General features: G+C 44.3%; 1 protein-coding gene across 5 annotated transcripts; it reads right to left on the reverse strand.

The window, feature by feature from the left end:
• Positions 1-570: 570 nt before the first annotated feature.
• LOC147154097 (inactive dipeptidyl peptidase 10-like) lies at positions 571-25,835 on the reverse strand. Of its 5 annotated transcripts, none has more exons than XM_086040990.1 (27): positions 24,398-25,835; positions 16,053-16,167; positions 15,484-15,579; positions 10,832-10,926; positions 10,663-10,737; positions 10,153-10,205; positions 9,981-10,062; positions 9,149-9,269; positions 8,319-8,473; positions 7,804-7,901; positions 7,614-7,737; positions 7,403-7,441; positions 7,213-7,320; positions 7,053-7,138; positions 6,395-6,442; positions 6,187-6,305; positions 6,015-6,062; positions 5,311-5,409; positions 5,157-5,226; positions 4,596-4,724; positions 4,438-4,503; positions 4,168-4,222; positions 3,560-3,659; positions 3,373-3,431; positions 2,425-2,497; positions 2,229-2,302; positions 571-2,148 (listed from the first exon to the last, which is right to left on the reverse strand). In XM_086040990.1, the coding sequence occupies exons 1-27, from the start codon at positions 24,455-24,457 to the stop codon at positions 2,017-2,019; spliced, it is 2,379 nt and encodes a 792-aa protein (XP_085897116.1). In that variant the 5' UTR covers positions 24,458-25,835; the 3' UTR covers positions 571-2,016. The 5 variants fall into 5 exon arrangements, with proteins under 5 accessions (XP_085897116.1, XP_085897102.1, XP_085897125.1 ...); XM_086040976.1 differs by having other exon boundaries at positions 5,157-5,229; XM_086040999.1 differs by lacking the exon at positions 24,398-25,835 and adding an exon at positions 18,283-18,456.
• Positions 25,836-25,975: the final 140 nt, after the last annotated feature.

The raw sequence follows: 25,975 nt of genomic DNA on the forward strand, positions 1-25,975 counted from the left end.
CATTGGAACTTATGTCAATTGTGTGAGTAATCCCAACCAACTTTAACTTTATCGCGACTACCGCCCTCCCTCAACATCTCAGCCAAAGTTAAAGGCTCCAGCTCACCTCTGATCACGAACATTAAAAATAAATAATTTGCTGTCCGGCATGGTGAATCTCCTCTGCTACAGAGAGGAAAAAGTTCAGACCAAACTCGCACCGCCGGGAACTGCGAGTGCACGCTGCCGCTTTTTTCCGTGCTTGCTGACTGGAGGAGACCTTCGAGCTGGCACTGTAATTGGTTTGAGGCGATGAAGGCTGCACACACGGGCGATTTCTAAAGGCCGCAAAGGACAATGTGGAAGGTAAATGTTAGCTCCTGCGATGAGTTACTCTCTCTTGAGTTGGAAAATGTAAAAGTGTGAATATGTCTTGCGAAATGATACCAAACTGGTGGGCATGTCAACACCCTGCACAGTCACACTGTTCAATGAGTCAACATTAGTCATCTCGTGTTTTTTTTCTCCTACACTAAGCTGGGTGTGAGCATCCAAGCGATGCATTCAACAAAAGAAAAATGACAGTTTTTTTTGTTTTACATTAATTTAATTACAGCAAGTGTGATATCATCGTAGGCATTTTCACATTACGTTCCTAATTCATAAACTATTAACAATGTACATGAAAATATTTCCACAACACAAATGAGACGCTAAATTCAGACCCTCGTATCCATCTTATCAGCTTTCTGTTCTTGTGAATTTGTTGAATAACTTGTTCTGTCAGACAAGAGTTTGGATTCCCCCTTTCAACGTTGCTATCAATCACAAGAGCTGTCGCCCGTCGCCATCTTTCTGGAAACGACCAACAGAACTGGGAATTAACTGAGTTTATTCTTTTGGAAAAGGACAGCTTTGAAGGGTAAGACCTTTTCACAAACACGGTCATCTGTTAAAGGGCAATCAGCAATGTGGCGTGAACATAAAAACATGAATACAGTAACGAAAGCGAAACACAGTAGTTCCACATTCACAAAAATGTCAACCCCAACACTGAGCGCATTTAACATAACACACTTAACGAAATGTACATTCTCCGGACCGAGCCGACCGCTTTTAACGACACAGTCTACAAAAACAAGTGCACGGTGGCCATCGCTGATCAGTTTTGGTCTCACGCTCTGCACATAGCATTATATCTTTAAACAACACTTTTTAGGTGCTAAAACATTGTCTGATTATGTAAATCCCAGAAGAGGGATATAGTTTTTTGTTTTATTTAGTTTCTAAATCAAGGGTGTCCAAACTACAGCTGAGGGTCATTTGCAGCCCGCCGTTCCCTTTTTTTTTTTTTCTTTTCTTAGCTCACAGCCTATATCAACCACTAAAATTCAACATGGGCTGCAATTTTATTTTGAAAATGGTGGGGATCACATCAATATATAAATGCTGGATTGGTTTTAACATGCTTAAAGCGGAAGTCAACCCAAATGGGTTTTTTTATAATATATTCTATGTAGCCTTACTAGTCTAAACTTGTTGAACAGTTGAACAGGGCTCAGGTAACCACCAATAGCGACGCAGGGCTAAGTTGGCCGACGGGAGTGCGTTTAAAATGATACACGTACCAACTGATAGGCGATTACTATTTGGTCCGGCTTGACAAAAAGGCGGATAGACGGACGGCGCAAGCTGCAGGCGGATGACAATAAATTTGAGTAAAATGCCCACCTCTGCTCCTTGACTCTTATTCCCCAACCACAATATCACTCAGAATGCCGTGTTTAGACTAGTGGGGGCGCATACAACACATGATTGTAAAGAAAATTTGGGGGTTGCCTTCTGCTTTAATACATTAAGGCTGGAGAATGTTTCAGTAGCCACCGTGTCCTTCAGTTTTTCTGTCGGGTTAGCGACCCTCGAAGGAAAGTTTGGACAGCCCTGCTCTAAATCCTCAGTTACTCATCCATCGAAAATTGTGCTAAGAGTATAAAAAACACACACACACACACACACACTATTCGTCTGCGGAGCTCCTCACTCATCTTCCGCTTGCTTGTCCAGTAGTGATGATGCCTCCAACAGACAACCTCTAAAATAGCCAATCAAAGAGTGCTTGAGCTGAATCTGGCTGCGTCTTGACAGGAAGTGGCCCTCATCAGGGTAGATCTGTGCCAGAAAGCAACAAGTACAGCATATATTTTCCAGGACCTCTTTGCTCACGCCGTCTCTTCCGACATTTGTGCTACCTGCATGCTGTAGTTGGCGCCCACCCCGATCAAGTGCTTGATGAGCTCCGCTGAGTGCTGAAAGTGAACGTTTGCTGTGGAGAAGAACGCGGCTGATTGCATCGGCTGCCGGACGAGCGCTCGCAGCTCAGCCGAGCAGTAACGGCCTGCAAGTCGTAAATCTAACGGCAAAGGGAATAGAAACGCGTGTGCCTACCGTCGGCGGTCCCGTGGGCGAGAAACAGAGTTCCTCCCTGCAGGCCTTTCATGTCTGGGAGAACTTTGGACATCTGTGCCGATGAAAAGCAAACACATGTGGTAACAAAAGCCTGGCACTCTTTTATGACCACGTTTGTTCAAACAATTTTACCATGAAACACATTGATCGTGAATATTTCAGATGCAAGAACAAAGGTGGCACGGAAGTGAAGCTTGTGCAGAGGAAAGGCACCAAAAATGTAAATAGGACTCAAATATCATTGGTGAATGGAATAAATGTCTTGAAAAGTAAAAAAATAAATAAAAATTGCAGCTACCTAACTGGAAATGAAAGTGGAATGTGAAATGGCTGCCAAACTGCTGCGTGCGTCTGTCTTTTTTTTTTCTCTACTACAGACTAGCAGCCGTTTGCCATGGATACATTGCTGAGGGAGGGTGGAAACTAAATCTCAAAGCACACAGCTGGGATTCCGTCAGGGCCGACACGGAGGCAGCTGCCTCAAGGCAGCGTCCTCTCTTTCCTTTCCTGATGATTATTGTCCGTTCACCTCGTCCTCAGTCTCTGGATGTCACTTGAAGAGCAACCGCCCCTCCCGCCGTCACCGAAATAGAGCACTCTGGCCCAATTCATTGAAGCCCACTTAGAAGAAGAGAGAAAAAAAAAAAAAAAAAATGTCTGCGACCTTCAATTTGTAGGCCGTTGTGTATTTGTGCCGAGTGCACTCGCATTCCCCCTCGTCAAAAGGGCACATTTGCCACATCTTCCTCTTTGACCTTAAGACAACAACAATTGTGTCCATATGTCAGACACATTTTCTGTGACACCACAAGGCAAGGTCCAGAAAGGCGTGCTTGGATTAGTTTGGAGGTGAAGAACTTTAAAACCCTGACCTCAAACCTCTTTGGGACGAACTACAATGGAAATTGGTAGCTAGGAGCAGCTCACTTGATATCTGTTCTCCTCAGTTGAAGGCGTGCCCAAATATCGCTCTGAGAACGCTGAAGCTGCACGCAATAGAGAGGCAGACAAAAAAACAGGTTGCACTTTGGGATTCTCTACAGATAAGAAGCACATCAACACGGGAATTTTAGTCCGATCTCCATTGTGGAGGATCTGAAGGAGCCCGACTCACCATACATGGTCCAGTCAACGACAGGAGCCTGAGCCGCAGCGCAGCGGATCATCCCCTCGGTCGACTTGAGCAGCATCAGCGTCAGGTAACCGCCGTAGTCCTGCACGAGGAATGTTCTCGTTGGATTATGGTTCACTTTAACATTTACATGCACCTCGGAAGCGTTCTGGTGGGCTACTAATATATGCTACGTGGAGAAAACCATTACAATGCATTTCCTTCAATGCTACCGCAGCTCCAATGGTCAAATACTAAAGGAAGAAGAAAGCAACCCGAACCGTTTGTCCGTATAGCAATTGTTATATTCATTTATTCCCGGTCAAGAGACAGCAGTGCCTTGAGATACAAATGCTTTGAGATTTTCTAAATATGAGCCGTTGCTTGGTCGATTTTCATGTGCTGAGCTGCAGCAAAAATCTGGGTGCACTTTAGACCATCACACACTAGATGGCAGCAGCAAACTTCATAACATCGAGCTACTATTGAGTGTTTTCTCACCTGCATGCTGTGTGTTCAGTCTCTCTACATTTATTACCAAGATTTTTTGGGGGGGGGCGGGCTTTGTACAATCGAGATGAAGAGAGAAGCAATATGAGCAGTTGGGCTACCTCTCCGAAAACGCCAACCCGAGTTGGATCGATGAAGGGAAGCTTCACCAAGTACCTGGACAGAAACGACTCGTCAGTCCATCAAGAGGTTGTTTCATGATTATAAGGAAATAAAACCCAAAAGGCATTAATCCTTTGATATTCATCTTAAAAACAAATGACTTTGAGAAAATGTGAAATTTGCCATCCAAATGCCTTCACAATAACTGACTGAACATTTCTTCCAATGAGCGTGCTTTGTGTATTTGTTTTTCTTGAAAAAGTACGTACGCCAGAGCCGCCATCTGGTCCTCGACGTCCAGCTGCCCAATGTTCTGGTGGAGCTGATGCAACATCCTGTCATGCCAAGGCCGTCGTGAGCGACGCACGTCCTGCTGGACGTTGCGTGGACATCTTCAAGCTTGGGAAAAAAAACAAAACGCACATACCTTTGACCTCGGAAGGCAGAACCCCGACCGTCCAGCCGAGCCACGACCACCTGCTCCGACCCCACCAGCACCCAGTCCCAGTCCAGCCGAAACTCCTCCGTGACCGCCTGATCACCAGGAGAGCTGCCGCTATTGGAACAAAGCCTCGTTAGCGAACAAAGACAAAACAACAACCTGCGAACAGCTAAAGCTATCACGATCATCGTTAAGAAAATAACTGCAGTTACACTAATTGGGGAAAATGTTTCTCAAACCCCTTAAATGGCACAATGGATTGAATAGTAGAAAGTAACCTCTGCCTGCGCCATTAGCGGAATTGCCGCTAACAAATTACAGTCAGTGCTAATGAGTATAAGATGTGCTTAAAATAGCTAGCGTCTCATATTGTGGCAGAGTTGAAATTCCAATTTTCAGAAGGCTACACGTCCGGACTAGTAAAGTCCCGGTATGAGACGCCCCCCCCAGTTATTTTGCGAGATGCACAGCCTGCAGCTACGGTGGCACATCAGAGAGTGTGAAGGCCAGAGTGGATGGTGCAGCGAATGCAAACGCGATCCTCACACAATGAGCAGAAGGCCATAGAGGAAGGACTCGGAGAAGTCAAGAGGAAGGATGAGCTTCAGCGGCAGCTCTACTGTATACGTGAGAGAGCACATGCGTGTCACTCCGTCTCGCAGAAGTGTATGAAAACTTTGCATGCGCATCACATTCCTACCGGAGTTGCTCCGATGGACGGTGTGGGTTTGGGAATGAACCATTCTTTTGGTGGACAATATGGACCACAGAGGGCGATTGTTCTCCAGGATGAAATAGGCTGATGGAAGAAGAGAAGAAGATAAATACATGACAAAAAAAAGGGGGAAATTTAAATAAATAGACAATAAAAGACACTTCTTGAAAAGTAGAACTCAATAGTCGGATTACCTTACTTGCTCTTTAATTATAAAGCGTGATGCAAAGTGCACTGTATTAAATTTGAGTTGATACCCCTGCACTTTTCGGGAATGACGTTCTACAAGATTTCCATTTTTGTGTCTGTGGGAAGCAATGTCGATTCGTTCAGAAGAACAATTGGTCAGAGGTGGCTCAGCATTTCTGTTCCAGTTCGTCTCAAATGTGTTTGATGGGGTTGAGGTCAGTGCTCTGAAGTCCCTCCACAACAAACTCAAGTCCCAGCATGCCTTACTGGCACAGCTGCCCTAAAATAATTCCAAGAATTATAACAGGGGTCCACTTAGCAACTTCCAAGTAGTTGGGTCATTCATTTGGTAAATTGGTGCTCAAATTCAGTGTTTGCTGTGACCACCCATTATAAATAAACCATTTCTGAATTGATTAGGAGGCGTGTCCAAACACAAAACTGGCACAAACGGGCATCCGGTTTTGCAAACATTTGTCAGTCCGGATGAAAACACTCACAGTCCACCTTGTCCAAACTGAGAAGCAGTACCGCTGGAATTCCCGGACCTACGGGTGCCACAAGATGAGAAAAGCAGAGATGGTAAACGTGTCTTGGTGATGTAGAAAACAATGGCAAGTCATCTCTATGAAAAGATCAAGGTCAAGGTCAAGGTGACGGTGAGAGATTTGCCTTTGCAATGCAGGATGGCGCGCTCCGCGTCGGGGCTGATGCTAGCCTCAAAGAAGGTGCACGCCTCACGCAGTCCACACGTGAGGCATTGTCGTGGAAACACGCCCAGGGTGGACACACTGACAGAGAGCACGTTGGAAGGAGGAGCAGGAGGAGGAGGAGGAGCCAAAGGCAACGGACATGGCAAGTGCAAGGAGTGCATGCTTACCTGTATAAATGCCTCTCTTGTGCAGAAACTTCTGTGCTCAGGAAGTATCTGAGTGGAAGACAGCAGCTCAATTGCACCTTACAAACAGAGGCGGCCAAACTATTTACTCTGGGAAAAAAAATCATATCCAAGGACGCAAGGGCCACTCGCATTCACCTGGAAAGTAAACTTAAAAGTCACTCCGCTTTATTATATTTCGTTTCAGGTGTCATTCCGACAGACCACGATATGCTTACAAATGCGGATGGCATCACGTCTGCCTGAATGGCACCCAAAATGAAATTGGAAAAAGGAAGTGGAGAATGAAAAAAGGAGAAAAAAAACACTAGGTGATGAAACAAAATGAAGTATTTTCAAGCTTTTTGAGTGGCCAGCAGCCCCGTAACCCACTAGAATAGATGCGGCCTTGTAAACTTTTAACTTTTTTTTTTTTCTCTCCATCTAGGGAACGAAAACAAGAGGCAGCTTATTCACTACATCCGCTCAAACTGTATTCCCTTTATCAGGCCACAAAGGTTCATATTTCAATTGTGAAAGGTTTTTGATGCACCTCGGCCCGCTTTTTTAATATGTAAACACACCAGCGGAAAGGACAAGCTTAACCACACAAATAAAAACGTTTTGGAGCCAGGACATAAAAGAGACAAAGGAAACATACATGAGCCGCTTGTTTTCATCGTAAGACACAATTTGCGTCACCTCCCAGGCTCCGGACGTAATGTGCTCCATCTCGTCCTCGTTGCCCTGCAGATAAGAAAGCAAGTTGTTGTCTTGTTCATTCATTCATTTTTACATTGTGTCCCGTTTCATTTCTGCACCTTTTTGGTGAACATGGCGATATGGTGGAAGTCACCTTGACCTCCTTGTCTCAAAGGAACGGTAAGAAAAAACCTGCTTGCGTCTTTACCAAAGAAAGGCTCCTGGTTCTGCCGGGGTGGGGGCGGGCGACACTTTGTGATGCCCTCAGAGGAATGTGAGGAGGTGGCGATGGCAGCGCTGCAGACTTACCTGCCTGGAGATCCATGAATCTGAAGAGTCACCATGCCTCTGAAGCCCAAATGAAAGTGCCAGTTAAACGCGCAGTGCGGTCTGAAATCGGTATCGCGTTTGACAGGAAAAAAGCGCAAGCAAGGGCGACGCCATCAGCGTAAAGGCGTCGTCGTCTACAAGCGATGCGTGGAATCCCCCGTGAAACGTGAGCGGAATGAGAAGCACGCACCGGCAGGCAGAGTCCTTCGGCGGCATCGCACACGGTCAGCACCGACGCATTCTGGGCCCGAGTCAGCCAGCGCACGGCCAGCCGCGTGTTACCGATCCACTTCACCATGGTGATGTAGAAATCCCTGCAGACGAGGGACGAGGCGGAGGGTTTTAGTGTTTTGCGGCGCTACGACTTTGATTTGTGTTACCTTAGCCTGAGCTGACTGGGAGGTTGCAGCTCCACAGTGTGCGTCACCCCAAAAAGATGGACCACAGACAGCTTGACCGCAGGGTTTGTCTGGCCGGCCTGATGGAGCAATACTGTAGATGACTAGTTGTTTCACACCGAGTACCACCCAAAAAGTCCACTTAAAGTAACGACGTCGTAACCGACATTAAAATAAAGTAGGGTAGCCAAGTGTTGATTTTAGGAATAAAACCTATTTCATGTCATTGTAAGCCTCTGTAGCAGTTTGAACATCAACACGGCGATCAAATATAGGTGTGTGTGAGTGTGTTTATGGGGGGTTACATACTTAATGAGGCAATGAACATTTATAGCACAAAAATATATTTTTGTTCAATGACTTTACGCAGATGTGATTGTCAGATGTTTTGCATTTCGTGCTAAATCTGCGCTCGCGGCAGCAATGTCATAAATTGCCGATCGATCAACGATGTGCCCCCGATCGCTAAAACATCCATGCGCGTGTTTTGCTCTCACCATGGGATACGGGTACTGAAGTCCTCGGGGGTAGGTGCTGCCAGTGAACTGCGCCAAAGCCATGTTGGGTACCGATGTGTCGTTGATGGTGAGGAAAGCCAGTTTCTCGCCACCGGGGGACCACCAGTGGGCCAAGTGCGAGTGCAGGATTTCCTCTGGGGGCAAACATACACGTTTGTTACTCTTTCATGAAGCTTCCCTTTTTGAAGAATTCTTTGGGTCTTTCTAGTATGAGTGCATTGCCCCAATCAAAATTGCTAAAGGGGACATATAACAGATGAATGACTCGTCTTTTTTTTTTTAATCTACCTATTTCAAAACATGTGCTGCTTTGCATTTGGGCCCACTGTTACATAACAGGGGTGCTAATTCAAAATAACCATCCCTGCCGAGTTTGTAGCCTGTGACATGACCAGTTAGGCCGGGTTGAAGATGTGCTATTTTCAAGCCAAGGCAGTGCAATGAACCCCCTGTGTATTCATTCATTCATTCATTGATGAATTCACACCGTCACAGATTAGCTGGGGGAGGCGGGGAACCTACCCTCTGTCATTTACTGAAAAAACCCACCCACTCGCTGTCTGGTGAAACGTGCAACGTTTAAGTGAGTTGAGGAGCTTCATTTAGACAAAATGAGTGCTTAGCCACCATCTTGTGGTATCTTTGTGCCAAGAAGCGATGTTGAAATGAGTTGAGCAGCTTCATTTCGGCAAAATTAAAAGTCGAAACTAAAACCTATCGAGCGGAATGTGTGCCTAAAAGAAACGTCCTTGTCTAGTTGGTCATTTCATTGGTGAGCGAGACCATTAAAGGTCGTGGATGACTCACACCTTCATAAAGCCAGTCGGCAAGCCCGTTGAAGATGACGCCCTCCGTGCCAGAAGAGGTGATCCTCAGGGAGTTGCTCCTCACGTCCGACTGGTAGTAGATGTTGTTCTCAAAAATGTACATCTTGCAAGGAAGAGCAGGCATGGCACGTTCACTTCAAAATTTGACCACAACACAACAGCGGGCTCAAACGACACTCAGATGGGATTCATCACTGGCAAAAGACCTTGCGGAAAAGGAAGCATGAATGAACTCCTCGCTACAGAGTGAGGCTGGTGAGTTCTGGAAAAACATGCAGTTGGATGGTAAAATGTCCGTCATGTCAAGTTGTTATTCTAAAAAAAAAAAAAAAAATGGTACCATTTTTTGGAACAATTTTCGTTTCAAATAAAACATTTGCGTCATACCTGCAAAACATAATGGCATGATCAAGTCATCGGTATTAGGGAATACTCCAGTGTAAAAGTACTCTACTTGTACTCTTATTCCACTTCTTCAAAAAAAAAAGAAAAAGTGCTGATTTGCGGGTGTAACAAAAAACGGTTTTATCCCGGAAAACCGTTTTTGGATTTAAAAGGTGCGAGTGCATTACGTCGAATCGTTCCACTTTGAAATGTATACGGGATAATTATCGAATCGTCTTCACACAATCTTCGAAGGGATTGGCACATTTACAGTACTGACAAATTCAACTATGTGTAAAATAACAAAAAAGTAATTGTGTCATACACTATCGAACTGAGCCATACTATCTCGAATCATTTTTGCACCTGACGTATGGAAACGTCTTTTGTGGAGAGATGCACACCCCTCGTGCTGGTGCATCATCCCTACCAGTTGTTGTCCTTGTTTCCCCCAGGCCGCATGCTGCAGCACAGCATTGGAAACTTCGGGAGGGTTCAGTTCCCAAACCTCCCTAAAACAACACCCAAATAGGAACAAACACCATCAGGCAAAAGCGCGCGCGTGTGCACGTGCGCACACACATACGCGCGCGCAAACCTACCGAGTGTATATGTTGTAGACGATGTAGGAAGCCTGGTAGGAATATCTGTACATCTGTAAGGAGAGCAAATAAATCATCCAAATCTCCTGCAGGGTGTCGACACATGAAGGTGACCCACATTGTGCAAGGCGTCATTAGAATTGACTGTGCGACCTCTCCGGCTTGTGTGTGAGGAGAAAAGAAAGCCTTATGCTTGGGGGACTCGCTATAAACGGGAACACGCCAAAGAGTCAACTGTGAAACGTATCAACAAGAAATGAAATATAAATAATAAGACAAACAAAACGCGCACTCAGAAATCAGTGCACATCTGTTGAGCGCAGGTGGCAGGATTATTTTCACAGCCGGCGCGCGCGCGTGTGTGGACGTGGCTGGTTATAAAAACAAAAGAGAACGCATACGCCAGACTCCTTCTTTGATTCAAGTCAATTGCAATATTGTGGCGACGCACAGAGTGAGAAGTGCTGACGACAAAAGTGAACACAAATGAAGAGTGATGACGATGCCCACCTGTTTGACGTCATACGCAAAGAGCGCAAATTGAAGGTCCGCTGACAGCGAGTACTTTGCCACCTTGAACGCCACCTGATGAGTAAAACAAAGCTTGAGCAAATGCAAGCGAAGGATCGAGCTCTCAGAAATGGATCAACAAAGTACGAAGGTCAGAGAAACAACTTACAAAGGTCGTATTGCTGAGCAGGATTTGAGTCTCGTTGCGGATGAAATCAAATTTCACAACATGCTTATCTCGGTTCCTGAAGACTACCTCCGAATCTGAGACAGCAAAAAAAAAAAAAAAAAAAAAAAAAAGAGTATTATGTGATTTCTGGGTAGGTAGCAACATGAAACGTGCATTGGGTTCTCGTCTCCGCATCGCGTATTTGACCGTAGCGACAAGTATGCACGTGTGCCATGTTCCTTCAAAGTAACAATTGTTTTGACATGCGGAGCAGCTTTGATTGGCCAAGTGCTTTTAAGCACGAAAACTACAGCCAATGAGAGGGAAGTGAACAAAGCCTACGGCAACATAATGATTACATAAAGGGGCCATATCATGCAAAATTGACTTTTTTTCTTTTTTGAAGCGTTTAGCCATGTTAAAACGCCAATTGCTCACCCAAAGCGGTGTTTTCTTCCATTCAGCCATCTCTGAGTATTCCTGCTCATTAGAGATAGATCGATTATTGGCCCGGCCGAATTACCGGCGCCGATAACGCCGTCAATATCGGCATCTGACTTTTTCATCTGAAGGTCGATAAAATTGCTATGTCAGTGAGCAGCAAACGCTTGGCAAATTTGGGGTTCTCGTCAGGGTTCGGAAAAGGTTGCAAAGATGTTTCACAGGTGGCTTCAAACCGTTCTTTTTATGTCGCAAAGAAAAAAAATTATAACATGTTCAGAGAGTCTGTGAACATCTTTGCCACATTTTGCAACCATTTATGAACCCTGATGGAAAAAAATAAATAAATAAACCATATGTTCGCAAGCATTCACCACTCAGTGAGATACTGCTGAAGAGATCAATTGTAAACAGGGTTAACTTCAGGGTACTTTTTATATATGTATTTATTCCAATTTTTACTTTAACATTATAAAAAAAAAAGCTGCTGATGCTGGGAACTTGCTGCACTTTTTATTTTTGTTAGAAAATAAAACCAAAATAAGTGAAAGTGTAACATTTCAGTTATTTTGAGATTTGGGGAAACTATTTAACTGTAGAAAACCTTTGGGGAGCTATTTACTTTTTTAGTTTTTCATTTAGCTTAAGACATGGTAATGAAAGCTGCCTGAACTTCTTGTTAGAATTTTAAACTAAAGCCGTTTATATGTTTAAAAGTAAAATGAAAACCTTCAACCTGTTGAAAATGTGAAAAGTTGTTTCAAGAAACAGGTTTAGTGGCAAATTGTTGTTTTTTTAATTTGACGCCAATATTCTCACTTTTACAGCAAATGAATATCAGCTATCGGCCACCTTCGCGACTAATAATCGCTATGGGCCCTGAAAAAGGCATATCGGTCTATCACTACTGCTCGTTCCTCCTCTCTAAGCAACAGCTCCGCCCAATCCAAAGAAACGACTGTGTCCTCACTTTTACACTGTTCATTTACTGTTTCGTGGGTGGTGCGCGCAGCCGCCAGTTTTAGGACGACATGGCAACGATTTTAACACAGAAAGACTTGAACTGAAAAGTAGATGAAGGCCGTGCGACACTCAGCCTCCAGCCGGTCCTTTGTCTGTCAGATTTTGATCCACATCCAAATCCCGCTGTGGAAGTATCCTCGAGCAAGTTATGGAACCACCGAAGCGTGCAACATGCTGATCACTTGCACATCTCACCACGCTTGTGTTGGTGGCGACAGTGCGGAAGCCGATTTCAAACCAGTGGATTTAATAATGCCCGTTGCAGAGCAGCTGAAGGCAGCCTTGAAGTCTTGTGCTGCACATCAACTTTCACCTGAGCCTCAACTCATTTGCCTTTGAGACGTGGCTCGTTCGTGTGCTACCATTGGTCGATCCGTTCTCAACACCGCTTGTCCTGGTTACGCATCGAGAGCGGGCTGTAGCCTGCCGCAGATGACTCGTAGGCGGGCTGCACCCATGACCGGTCGTCAGCCAATCACGCCGCACGCAGCCGTCCACTTAGGTGGAACGTGCTGTGCCAAAGACGACTTGCTGCAATATTTTGCTGTGGTTAGTGACGCCGAGACATCACAACTTGTTGGTATCCAAGCTTTGATTGGCATGCGCGGGCTTCGATGAGCACACAATCGCAGCTTCATTTCTCTGAAGGGGCCCGGACAGGATTTGAATCACCGGAGGGGATGCGAAGCTCGTCTTCTGTTTGAAGTTGTATTTTTCAGGTATCTTGTGCCTGGATGAGTCTACGCGGCTGGAAGAGGTCAAATGCCGTAGCAGTTGAGTTGAAATGTTGCCACAAGGGTTGCCGGCCCTTCCCTGCCTCGCATTCCCGCATCATCCACCTCAACCGGCAACTAAAAGGACCACCATCATTACATCATTTCCTTTCCTTTCATAATCTTTCTGCAACACAAATTAGCCTCTGTGTTTCTAAATCTTCATCACGGGCACGTCGTATTGATCTTTTCTAAGGACAGATTGTCAATAGGATGATAAAACACAGCTGCATTTTCTGTATAATCAAACTTTGATTAGGATGTGATCTTCATGCTGATGATACTGTAGTCTCTCATTCAAGACAATGGGCTTAAAGCGGAAGTCAACCCAAATAGTTTTTTTTCCCCCAGAATATGTTCTATGCAAGCTCACTAGTCGAAACACAGCATTCTGATTAGTATTGCGTTTGTGGGCTAAGAGTTAAGCAGCAAAATCCAGCCCTTTTTAGCCATCTCTAGGGGCGGCCATTTTGTGACTTCTGTCAACTGAAAATGACATCACAGTTGCTCCCGGCTCAGATAACGACCAATCGTGGCTCAGCTTCACAATACAGGTGAGCCGTGATTGGTCGTTACCTGAGCCCAGAGCAACCGTGATGTCATTTTCGGTCGACAGAACTGACAAAATGGCCGCCCCCAGAGATGGCTAAAAACAGGTGCATCTTGCTCAATTCCATAAACGCAATATTAGCCAATCACCAATCACTGTTCAAATTCAGAAAATAGGTCAGCCGTGATGGGTCGTTGTGAGCAGTTGTGATGTCAGTGGACAGAAGTGACAAAATGGCCACCCCCAGAGATGGCTAAAAACAGGTGCATTTTGCTGCTTAATTTGTATTCCACAAACGCAAAATTAACCAGAATGAAGTGTTTCAACTCGTGGGCCTGCTGGGAACATATTCTTGAAAAAAATATGTTTATGTTGACTTCCCCTTTAAGTGTACGCATTGGGGTTGCATACTCTCTTAAAATGCTAAAGTACAGCGGTAGCTCTACTTACGTAGAGACGCGTTTTCCATGTAAATGCCCTAATCCGTTCCAAGCCCCCAAAATTCAGACACAAATGTTTTGAAAAGCATAAAAATGCATCAAAATATGTAACAAATACATGTTACAATTAGATTATTGCACAATAAATGAGAGTTGTGCATAGCGTAAAAAAAAAAACAAAGAATAGAGTAAGGAACAAAAATGATGGTCGTTTACCTTTTAATTGCTGTCCTCGTCGTTTTTTGCCCTCTTTGGTTCATGTTCTCTCTCACAAGTGCTTTTTGCCTGGCGTTTTGTAAACAATTGATTTAATAACGTGGCGACTGTCGATACATTACGCTCATATTCTTTGGTGAGATCAACCAAGCGCATCCCCCTTTCATACTTTTCTATTATCTCTTGCTTTGTTTGTATGGACAAAAAAAAACGATTTTCTCCTTTTTTTCTTTTCCTCGTTTTTAATTCATGTCAAACTATCGGAACACCTCATGCCTCGAGGGGCGAATAACGAGGACGCTGCATAGACATATCTATCACATATCTATCTATCTACCTGTCTCTCTACACACATAGACAAATAGTGTAGAGGTCCCTCTTAGCCAATGGCATGCCAGAAAGATGCTAGGCTAGCCAATGGCAGAGCAGCTATGAGTATGTCGCGCTCAGTCAACCCTGGAGCTGCAAGTAGAAGCCCATACTGTATTTTGACCTTTCGTATCCTGAAATTTCTTTCGTAACAAGAGGCAACATTTTCCCGTTGAGGCGTTTCGTAACTTGAAAATTTCGTATGAAGAGACGTTCGTAAGTAGAGGTACCACTGTATAGAGATGGTTGTTAGGCAGTGCAATTTCAAGAGGCCTCATCGGAAACGAGACATTTGCAACTGTACAGAACCATAGTCAATAGCTTGACTGGCTGAAATGTGATCGACAAATATTTTGCTGTCGATCTAATAAGTGAATATGGCAAACCTGTCCTCAAAAGGTGTGCTTGTGTGGAGAAGAGATGAGTTTAGTTCATTTCAGCACAAGATGCCGACAATGTGTCTCGTGAACTGAGAGCAGCAGCCATGACGAATGACTTTAATTGCAACAATCAGTCACCTGCAGAGACAACGTCCAAAGCAAAGCCTCCAGCAAGTCAAAGTGTGTCAATGAACATTCGGACATTTCAACGCGACTCTCAGCAGTCCTTCTCACTGCAGAGTGTTCGGGACGCTGTCGCCAAACTATTTGAAGCACAAAAAACGATTCTGTATGTGTGAGGGGGTCTGTCACAGATAGAAATTTGTTTAAAATTTGAAAACTCTTGATGTGTGTACCATGCGCATGGTATGTGAATTAGCCCCATTTGCAGGCAGATTATTAGTTGCCAATTCTCTAATGGCACTTAACATGTGGATTTTTTTTTCTCTTGCATGCTCACCACTTCTCCATGTGACTTCTGGGTGGTGCACAGCGAACTCTGAAGAGAACAGATCGTCTACAGTCAGCGCAGACTTGAGGCTGCCGGGGAGATCGGCTGGGGAAATAGAGAAAATGACGCCTCGCGGGACAAACTGACCAATCGAGTTCCAGGAAAATTCCAGGAAATGTCAAAGTTGGAAACTTCCCCTGGGAAAATCAAAGCTGTGTGACTAGCTGGAGGAAAACATATTTCCAAATTCTCCATCTTAATTTCCCATGGAAATTTAATGGAAATTTCCTAGCCGTACTGGCTAACGATTAAATGAACTCATTCGCTGCCAGGCATTTTCAGACCCTCTTTTACCCTAATGTTTGAAAAAAATTTGAAAAAAAAAAAAGTCAATTCCTGGGATTTAATGGCTAGACTGTGAAGACAAATAAATTCGTCAATGGCAGTGAATGAATTCAACATAACTATATACACAATAGATCAACATATTTCATATTCAACTTTTAGCATGTCCGTTACTATGCTTTGGGATTATGGTCCACGGCGATTCATGACATTTTGCTGTGTGGGGGTTTTACCAGGCGTGAGGACCACCACGGACATGCCGATGAGCGAGCAGACGGCCACAATGACCAGCAGAGAGATGGCGATGCCCTTCCAGTTCCTCTGCGGGGTGCTGATGTCCACAAACTCCTGCGGACAAGGACACGCGCACACACGTGCACACACGTGCACACACGTGGCAACTTCAGATCGTTGGGTGTAGGAATTTTCAACGTTTTCTCCATGGGAATTTACGGCAATCAATGGGATTAAAGCAGAAAATGAAGATTGGCTCTATTAGGCAAGTGGAGTACATCAAACTCTCTGATTGCCTCAAGATTCCTGCATGAACTTCCTTGCTAAGAGCAACAAAACCACGTTTGTGCTTGAAGCAGCAACCATTCAAGCCCCCCCCCCCCCGTGTGCCATCAAAAATATTGTACACATTTACGGCGCGTGCCGGCACGACAGTTTCACCATGCCAACCGTTTTGCCTAAAACAACAAAGTGGTCCATTTAAAACCCATTTAAGTAGACACTGGTAAAATACGAACCGGAACAGCCTCGGTGTATACAATTTTTGAAGCAGCTGCAGAAGACTAAAAGAATGACATTTTATATTTTCATACATGTGCATTTTGGGTCTGAGATAAGCCATCGACTTTCAGATGAAAGAATGATCATCAGTCTATCTTTCTAACTGTCAAATGTCAAAAACACTCAAGTTTGAGCAAAATGTTATGTAAGCATCGTTATCACTCACGGTCCCGATGAGTCTACGGGCAGCCGTGGGTCCATCTGTATCACACTTGCAACCGGCGAGGTGGAAAGTAGAGCATTTAATTGACGGCGCGGACACACACGGCCGAGTGTTCCTCACACACCACTGAGCCACGGACCGCTCTCTGACTATTAGTTCGACTTCTGTGATCTGGTGCTCAATTGTGTGCGCTGTGTATCAAAGTCTGCAGAGACACACTTGGCCGCTCGCACTCAATGAAGCTGACTGCAAAGCGAGGGAAGGCTTCAAGTGTGTGAGAGAGAGCGCCAGACGAAAAAGAAGAAGACCTGATTTCAGCTTCGCTTGAATCCATTTTCAATGTTCAATCTCGGCTGACTGTGCAACAACACGCCGGATGGGTCCACAGTCAATCGCAGGGCGGACTGTTGCAAGTCTGAAACCCACGTTTGTGAACGATTTATTGTGAATCGATCCTCACGGGACAAACTGACAAACAGAGTTGCAAAATTCTGGAAAGTTTCAAAGTTGGAAACTTTCCATGCAAATCAACTGTCTTTTTCAGGGGACTCGCGTGACCGGCGGCTGCGCTGACTGGCTTCACCTGTTACAGGGCGAGAGAGAATGACTTGGCAATTCTGCGTGTGTGAAAATGGTCCCTATAAAAAGCTGTTCTGAAAGGTTCGGTGCAAATGATAAAGTTAAATACAACCGAACTGTACAAATGTATGAGAATCTCTGCTAAAATCCAACATGTTTTTATAGCTCGAGAAAAAAAAAAAAAAACATGGAAGCCCAGACAGAACATGCAAAATGTGCTGCCCTGATTAAGGACGAAGTTGATGCACAATTAAGCAAGAAAATCTGTGGGATCTGCACACTGGAGCCCACAACCACTCTGGACTTATTCTTGCAAAAGGTTCCCAAAGAAACCGGAGGCATCAAGCACCATTCATCAGAAGTCACACATTTCCGTCTCTGCAAAGTGCCAATGACAATCACTCGAGTTGTCCAAATGTTGCTTGTCTGTACCCCGGCCGAAGCTCATTTTCAACAGGTCACAAATGAAGTTGACAGGATTTACTTGTGTTGCTGCCAGCTCGTGCACATGGATCGCTCTTCCCATGTCCCACCTTCTGAATCAAAGCGCATTATAGTGATGCTTTTGAGCATCCAGCTCCTGCTGTTCATGACTTAATCTGCGTTTATGTAACGCGTCATACAGTGAGCGATTCCACATTTTCACTTATCGCACCTGCTCACATTCAATCACCCAAATGCGAGCTCGGCAAGATACGTCACAACTCCATGCAAGAGAAGAGGATGTGACACAGGCAGCGTCCAACACATGTTGAACAACATCACAGGCGCCCGTTCTCACTTGTACCCCGTCATCTAGTAGGCAGGCAGGCAGGCAGGCAGGCAGGCAGACACATTTTGCGCCTTAATTAATTGTCTCATCGAGGAGAGCGCACAACGGATCACTGCAGTAAGTTCATGAGAGTACTCTTATTACATGAATGTACCTCATCTTGCTGCTCCTCCTTCGATTTCTTCTTGCTCGGATCCTTCGAGGCTGTCATTGCACCGAGTCCTCCTTTGGCCAAATTCTCCACCGAATCCTCCCGGTAATAACATCCAAACCTGCCTGGGAGTCTGTTTAACGGCTAGATCAAGTTGCCCGCTAGACTGATGAGCAGCACTTCCGGAGGTTGCTACCAAAATAAAGGTCGGCTGCCGAGTAGTTCCATTTTATTCCCGTGGGCGATGAGGGAAAATACATAGGTTGTTGTTTTTTTCAATCAATTGTCAAATGCTTTTAAATTAAGTTGACAAAATACTTGTAAGGTTTGTTTATTAAGTTAATGGAATTGTTAATAGGTTTTGGGGTTTATTTGTTTTTAAATTGTGACTCACAGACTCAGGTGCAGGTGCGTCAATTGGGTTGAGGTATATAATCTAATGTAGAATAGGACACAGAGCTGGGCATTCCGTCTATGTGACGGACCGGTCCGTCTATCCGCCTATGACGTACGCCCGTTTTGCTGACGGTTGACGAATGACGGGTAACATTTTAAAATAGAGGTCGGAGGAACGACCCTCCCTTGATCTTCTAAATTCTAAATGATTTATGGTTATTCATAAACATTGTGCGAATCGCGAGTTTATTCTTGACTCCATGTTTGCACTGACTGCTAAAACTGTAATACTGCTACTTATGGTCATTTAGTAACTGTTAAATCTTATTTCATTCCGTGTACACTTCTGTCTTACTGCTTGATGACGCCATAGAGCAAATGAAACAAGAGTGCTTAAAACCATGTGCAAACCAATTGGCTGGAAAGCCTCAGTGATTCATTAAGCTTAATTTCGCCATCTTGGGATATTCTTTCATCATTTGAATTGTACTTAGAAGCATTTCAAGATTTCATCTGCTATACTTGCCACTGTTATTGTACATTTTATTGAGCACTTGATGGCGCCATCGAGTAAATGAAGTGAAGTGTCGGTACATGTGCCGGCACAGTTGACTGAAGGTACTGAGATTTTTCTGCTTGGCTCAGTGAAAGAAATATTGGACTCAGAAATACTGGACTACAGTGCAGTATATCATTGAATTGATTTGATGCTGTCCTGGTGCCGCAAAGATAATGATGCGATGACTAGATTTGTAACAAGAGGGGGCACTTGCATGAAAAACAGTGTGAAATATAATTTTTGAAGACCAACAACCAAAGCAAAGAAAAATACCACAAGGCCGAGTCCGATGTATTAGCTTCAGCAGACTGAAAAGGAGACTTAATAATATAGTCTTTTAGCATAATCGCAGTTAAATGATAATGGTGCCCGCTGATGATAATGGAAACATTTTTCTCACCAACGCAGTCATCATTTCGAGAGATTTACATTTCTGGGATCATGATGCATTTCGTCACTTCATGGCCTCGCCGTTGCCGCTTTAAGTGCCTGGATGCAAAATGTTCGGTGTTACAAACAAAGCCCTCAGGACACTCACACGCTGTGCAGGAAGCCTAAAAATAAGTCAAGGGAGGGAAAATGGCATCAAGACAGATGAATGCTATTGCTCTATGTTGCTATGTTACTTTCAAACCTGAAATTGTTGTAAAGCTGCTCAAGGAGCTCTAAATACACTCAGCTATGGAAAAAAGAAGACAACTAGTAGGAGAATGTTCTAATTGTGTGTATGTGTGTCTCATTTCAAAACGTTTTACACCATTCATGTGACTAACCTGTAAAAGAAGGGAAGTCATTTTTTTCTGAAACAATGTGGTTGCACAAGTGTGCACACCCTCTAAAAACTGGGATAGGTGTTCACAATTAACTAATCACATTTAGCACACACCCGTCGCCATTTAAAGTGCCTCTGATTAACAGCAAATATAGTTTAGATGTTCTAGTAGGTGTTTCCTGTTTTTATTTAATTCTGCTTCCTTGTACATATACCTTGTAATTATAAAAGCCTTTGTCATAACAATGACTGCTATTTGAAATTGTTCATTAAAAAAAAAAACAACAAGCCCCTTTGAATTGATGCTGCCACCATCATGCTTCACTGTCACCAAGTTGTTCTTTTGGTGATGAACAGTTCTGTTTTTAAACCTGTTGGAATTATGGCCCAAAAGTTCCATCTTGGTTGATTGGACCATAATAACACATTTCCCACATGTCTTTCGGAGATTTCTTTTTCTTTTTTTTTTCTTTCTTTTTTTTAATGGTTGAACTTCCTGGCCAAGAATCTAAAAGATATGTTTGGCACAAACACAACAGTTGCCGGTGGAAGAGTAAAAAGACATGAGGGAGTACGACAAGATGCACGTGAACTGTGAACATTCATGATCAGCCGCATAGCATGTTCACATGTTAGTCAAGTGACCACCGTAGCAACACCTTTCTTAAATGTAATAGAACTTCCCTCGTCGAACCCATGTGGGATTTACTCCTGCCATCAAATAATGGATGGGTTTCTGCCTGGAATGGCAGGTGAGTGTAATTAACCTGAGGGCAGCACGGAAGGCCCACGGGATGCACAGCTAAAGGCACCAAAGTTTGCCAGAAACTCATCACATAAGACAAGAAAGCTGCGAAGCTCTTCGGGTCAGGAATTGATTAGAAAAGCAATTCCAAATCAGAAGGGAGCGCTGTCCCCTGACATTTTATCCAACAGAAGTGTCCCAATTTAGTTTCATATTTCATGCATCCACCCCCCCCCCCCAAATATGACATTTCTCCTATTGTACAGTAATAGAAGGTTGTCACGCTTTTGACAAGATCATCTGAATGCAAACACATTCACCTCTGGAAGTTCTTATCATTGTCAGCATCCCAACAAATCTTCATTCCGATTCAGAAATGTCATTCTGTGTTCATGAATGTGACACAAGCACAGTAAGCAACACTGGGCCCAAAGTCAGTCTGTCATTTCAAAGTCCTCTTATAGTTTTTTTTTGTTACAAAGTTTAATCTTATAGTCTCCCCTTTTTGTTTGTTTGTTTTTCCAGAGCTGTATGTTTAGTTTTATCCTGATCAGTATCCATGACAACTCTCACTCGCTCTCTTCAGAGCAGAAAAGTGCAACAGGTGTTACTTACATTCTTGCATCTCGAAATCCAAATGAAAACACTGCCTACTTTCCCCTCAAAGTTATTGGCTGGCCACCTCCATCATTATATACTGTACAGCATGCCTACTTTCCCCTCAAAGTGCCTATTTTCCCCTCAAAGTTATTGGCTGGCCACCTCCATCATTATATACTCTACAGCATGTATGCATGAATATATAGTAACACAATATGCTTGTGCAGGGATTCAGGATGCAAATGGCCATACATGCAAATCACAATTTTCTAATACCCTGAGAAACCCCCCCAAAAAAAGATTCCCAACTATGGAGGCCCCTGCGGATTTACGTTACTGATGGAGAAAACACTTGGAAGCCGCGCACAGAACAATCTTGGTGACGAGCTTGACCATTCTGGGGAGATTAGACGCTGGGATCACGGCCCAGAAGGAGATGTGTCAAGAAAATAGGACAATGTGTCAACCGCTACCCACAATGCCGCAAGTTGATGCTTTTTTTTTTTTTTTTTAACTCCACAACACCAAGGCCTATACCTGCACATTTGCCCAAATCCTTAAAGCTGAAAACCTGCATACAGAACTGTTTTGCTGAAATATTGTTGGATGAAAGAGGCGCTAAGCCTCGCTTGCAAAGACGTCTGCGAACAAAAGCCTGAGGAAAGTGTTTCCTGGTGCACCACTTCAGATCTCATCAAAACAGACTTGAGCCAGCCGATCTGACGTATGCAGAGCCGAGAGGAGGATGTTTGCCTCGGATAGGTGCAAACCAGATAAACAGACTTCATTTTCACAACTAAGACGCCTTGACTAAAAAGAACTAGCAACTGAGCAACAACAAGAACAGAAAAGTCCGAGTTGACGCCTCACCTCCAGGAATCTCAGTTCAGGCTCCATCATCTTGCTCGCTCGTCAGCGAATCAGCCGAGAAGCATCCAACGCTTCCTTCCCTCGCTTGTCACAAGCCCAAAATGACAGAGACAAGGACAGCAAAAGCTCTTGCGCTCTCGTCACGGGCATCTGTCGAGCTTCTCTCCCCTCGGTAAACACGCAGGAGAACCCCTCCTGCTCGGCGCTGCTTTTACTACTTTCAAAAAAAAAAAAAAAAAAATGGTGTCATTCATGAGTAAAATCAGTCAACCCAGTTTCACTTGGCATCCTCAGTCTGGTGATCTAATTCTGTGTCAGAGGGGATTTGCCTGGTCAGGCCCGTTGAACTCAATACTTACGATCCAAGTTAAGAAAGAAAGACTGATTTGAAAAGGACTATTTGCAGCTGCTCAAGAATCCCGATTCACGGAGATGAAAGAGTTTGGTCGTGAAGAAATGAATCAAAGCGCGACGTCATGTCTGACTTACAGCAGGAGCTCAAAGTCAAGGCGATGTGCTCAAGCTAATTTAGCAAATCGAATGAGAGGTGCTGGCGCGCCAAAGGAGAAGGTGAATTTGAGTGGGATGTGAGGTCAGATATTGCAGATGAAGGCTTCCCCGCAAAGGAGCAAGGTGACTTTGTCCACGGCGGAATCAAACATGTTGATTAGAGCTCGGGATTGTTGCATCTTTGTTTTGACTCACACGTCTCCTCTGCTGCTTTCCCAGACAGCGCTCAATACAGAGAAAGGCTATTCAAAAGTTGCCTTGCCCCATATGAAAGAATCTTCTTAAAAAGATCAGCATTTGTGCATGAAATGGTTAAATAGAAGATAAGCCTTGAAATGACCGTTTCAATCATGATAAGAGCTTCCTACAACCTCCCAAAATAAAGAAATAAATCAATCAATACAAAGATGTGTCTGCAACCTTTTGTGCTATTCCCTGGAGACCAGCCATGGATCACAGGGTTCACTATTGATTAAGGAAAAAGCTTTGTATTTGTCTGCGATATTGCAGTGCTGTTTCGTCTTTCCTTTATCGTTTTTTTCATCCCTCTGCATTCAGGTTACCTCGATGTGGCCAATTCACAAGTGTTAAACTTGATGAGTCTTCGTGGTGATTCTGTCCATAAATACCAGTACATAATGACAGCGTCCGCCCCCCCACCGAAAAAAATCCAATTGCCTCTCCTCCAGGCCGCCCTCTACTGTTGCAAAATGTGCTACTCAAGTACAGCGATGCCTTGAGGTGAAGGGTCTTGCTTGACCTGTAAGCCGCAGATTCATAAAACAACATCATATTATTGTCTAGTAATAACATGTTGAGGAGGAGAGTCAGGGGCTGACTTTTTTTGTGGCTCTAATAGCAGTGTTTGGTTCTTTCTTTCTTTCTTTCTTTCTTCCAAGCAATAGATGGCATAGAAGTAGAAGTAATAGCAGTCATGTGAAGAAGTTGATCTCCAAAGAGCAATGGATGTAAGCAAGCAGGAACCCCACCGCACCCCCACCCCCACTCCTCCTGTAACTTGGCAAGGATGCCCCAGCTTGCAGTGTGGGCTGTGCAAACTCATTTTTTTGTGAGTAGAACACGAGTCACAGTTTCATTTGGATCACATTACATTTTTGTAATGAAGAAAAAAAAAAATGGCCTCTCTTTATTCTCATGGAGTTCATATCATTCAATAGTTCTCAGCTTTACTTGAGCTGACATGAATGTTGGTGACTGATGTGTATCAGTTTTCAAAATAAGGCTATTATTTCAGTTTGTTTTGAAATAGTTTGGCCAGCTGCATTGTAATAACATTCTGCTGCGTATCCCACCCGAGTCTAGACCGAAGTTCAACAATGTGAGTCTGGAGTCTTTTGGGGGACCCTTTTGGAGAGCAACATCGGTCTTGCCATTTATTTTGTTTCAAACACACGTGTACATGCGGACACACCCAAAATAAATCACACGCGATGACGTCCCCCGTCTTACATAATCCCGGACCTGCAACAAGTGCCACACACTTCATTTTGCAGTTCTTCTACGCCACTTAGCGCAACAGAATCATTTGCACTGACACTCATTTAACACTGAGCACATTAGCGATTCCTCTAATAGATTAAATGTGCTTCCCAGGCTGTTGTGAGAGTGCAAAGTAAGCATGGATGACAAGAACAAAGCATCCCACCTTGACATCCTTGGTGGGGTGACACTCAATCTGATGAGAGACGGATGCCGTCTGGTTCATCTTTGCAGCTCACGTTCGTGGACTGCCGCTTTATCCAATCGGTTGAGGTTTCCTTCCTCCGGCAACAAGTCGGCGGTGCCTGCCGCGGGCTCCGAAGGCTCCTTCCCACTGACGTTGCAACGCCTTTGAGCTACATCCCAGGCTGAACACACACTCTGCTATCCCTCGAGCGGTGAATGGTTGTCACTTGACGGCCTCCCTCCCGTACTGTGCGCTTGTGGAGTCAAACTCAGGAGGTCGGCCAATGCCTCCCACATACAGTTGGAAGATGTCTCGTGATCGGCATGTACACTTGAGGCAAAGACATTGCGGGCTGGCATTCACACACTTGACACACAGCATCTCCCAGCACGATGCGTGCGTGTTCCAAGGACGTTTGGGCAGCATGTTTTTCCAATGTGCACTGAGGCATTTCAATTGTCGGACCCGCAAGCGCCCCATGCAGTTTGTTCTATAGAGGAAAGAAAGGGAAAAGAAAGGATGCCAAAAAACGACATGCTCTTCGGATTTGTTGTTGTACCTGACCAGAAACAGCTATTGTCATTCAAAAGCATGCCGTGTGTGTGTGTGTGTGTGTGCGCGTGTGTGTGTTGTGCACTCTGCATGGCTGTGTGTAAATTATAGTCAATGGCTTTAATTTGAATAATCAACTTTACTGTATTAGGAAAACAATTTACAAGGACTCGCACCGGCTGTATCTAAATTAAACGAACTCAAAACAAAATTTGGTTTTGAAAATGGACTATGATAAAAGCGCCACACAGCAATAATCTCCTGTAATTTTGAAATGGAGGACAAAGGGGTAAAATTGAGCCCTTTTTGACGGATGACGTCGCCCTGCCTTAATCGCATAGCGCTACTAGCATGCCAACTTGCGATTTCACCTCTGAAACTGCTAAAACTTTGAACAAGTCGAGTCAATTTCATTTTATATAGCACAATTCAAACAAAACTTATCTGTAGGCTCTTTACAAATAGCTCAGTTCAACAACCTCAACCTAGTGGTGATGAGTCATCATCTTCCAAATGGTGCTTTTGTAGTTAGTTTTCACATTTTTCAAAGTTAACTGCACAGGGTAACTGAAGGGATGAAATAAAGTGAAGCACCCATCTGAAAATGTCTCCCCTGTTCATCCATCTGAAGGTCAGCTACAGAGCACTGTGCTAAAAAAAAGAAAAAAATACAACCACGGCCGGAGTGGAACGGCCATGGTAGATATCTTCAGGATTATTTGGCATTACTGGAGGTCTGCACACTGTGCCATTCAGCTTGGTATGGTTCAGCAGTCACAAATTTTCAGATTTTGGGGGGAATCGATCCTCTGCTCTTGGCTGAAAAACTCGCCTTTTTGCTGTTTTTGTGTTGAGGCCCTCCCAAAAGTAACAGTCATGCTTTAGCACCATCTGGTGGCATCTTGGTGTCAAGTAATTATCCAGCAGTGAGTTGACGCACATTCATTTAGACATCAAGAAGAGCTTAACCACTATCTCGTGGCATCTACGTATGGGCAATCAACC

The sequence above is a fragment of the Filicampus tigris genome, chromosome 1, assembly GCF_054856515.1.
Source record: "Filicampus tigris isolate MCC_2025a chromosome 1, RoL_Ftig_1.0, whole genome shotgun sequence".
NCBI classification, from domain to species: domain Eukaryota; kingdom Metazoa; phylum Chordata; class Actinopteri; order Syngnathiformes; family Syngnathidae; genus Filicampus; species Filicampus tigris.

Coding starts and splice junctions, on each gene's coding strand:
- LOC147154097 (XM_086040976.1), bottom strand. CDS start 24,457: ATGAACCAGACGGCATCCGTCTCTCATCAGATTGAGTGTCACCCCACC. Junction 10,927..15,483: donor AGAAGTCACATGGAGAAGTG/GTGAGCATGCAA, acceptor TTGCTGTCTCAG/ATTCGGAGGTAGTCTTCAGG. Junction 4,725..5,156: donor TATGGCCTTCTGCTCATTGT/GTGAGGATCGCG, acceptor TTGTTCCAATAG/CGGCAGCTCTCCTGGTGATC.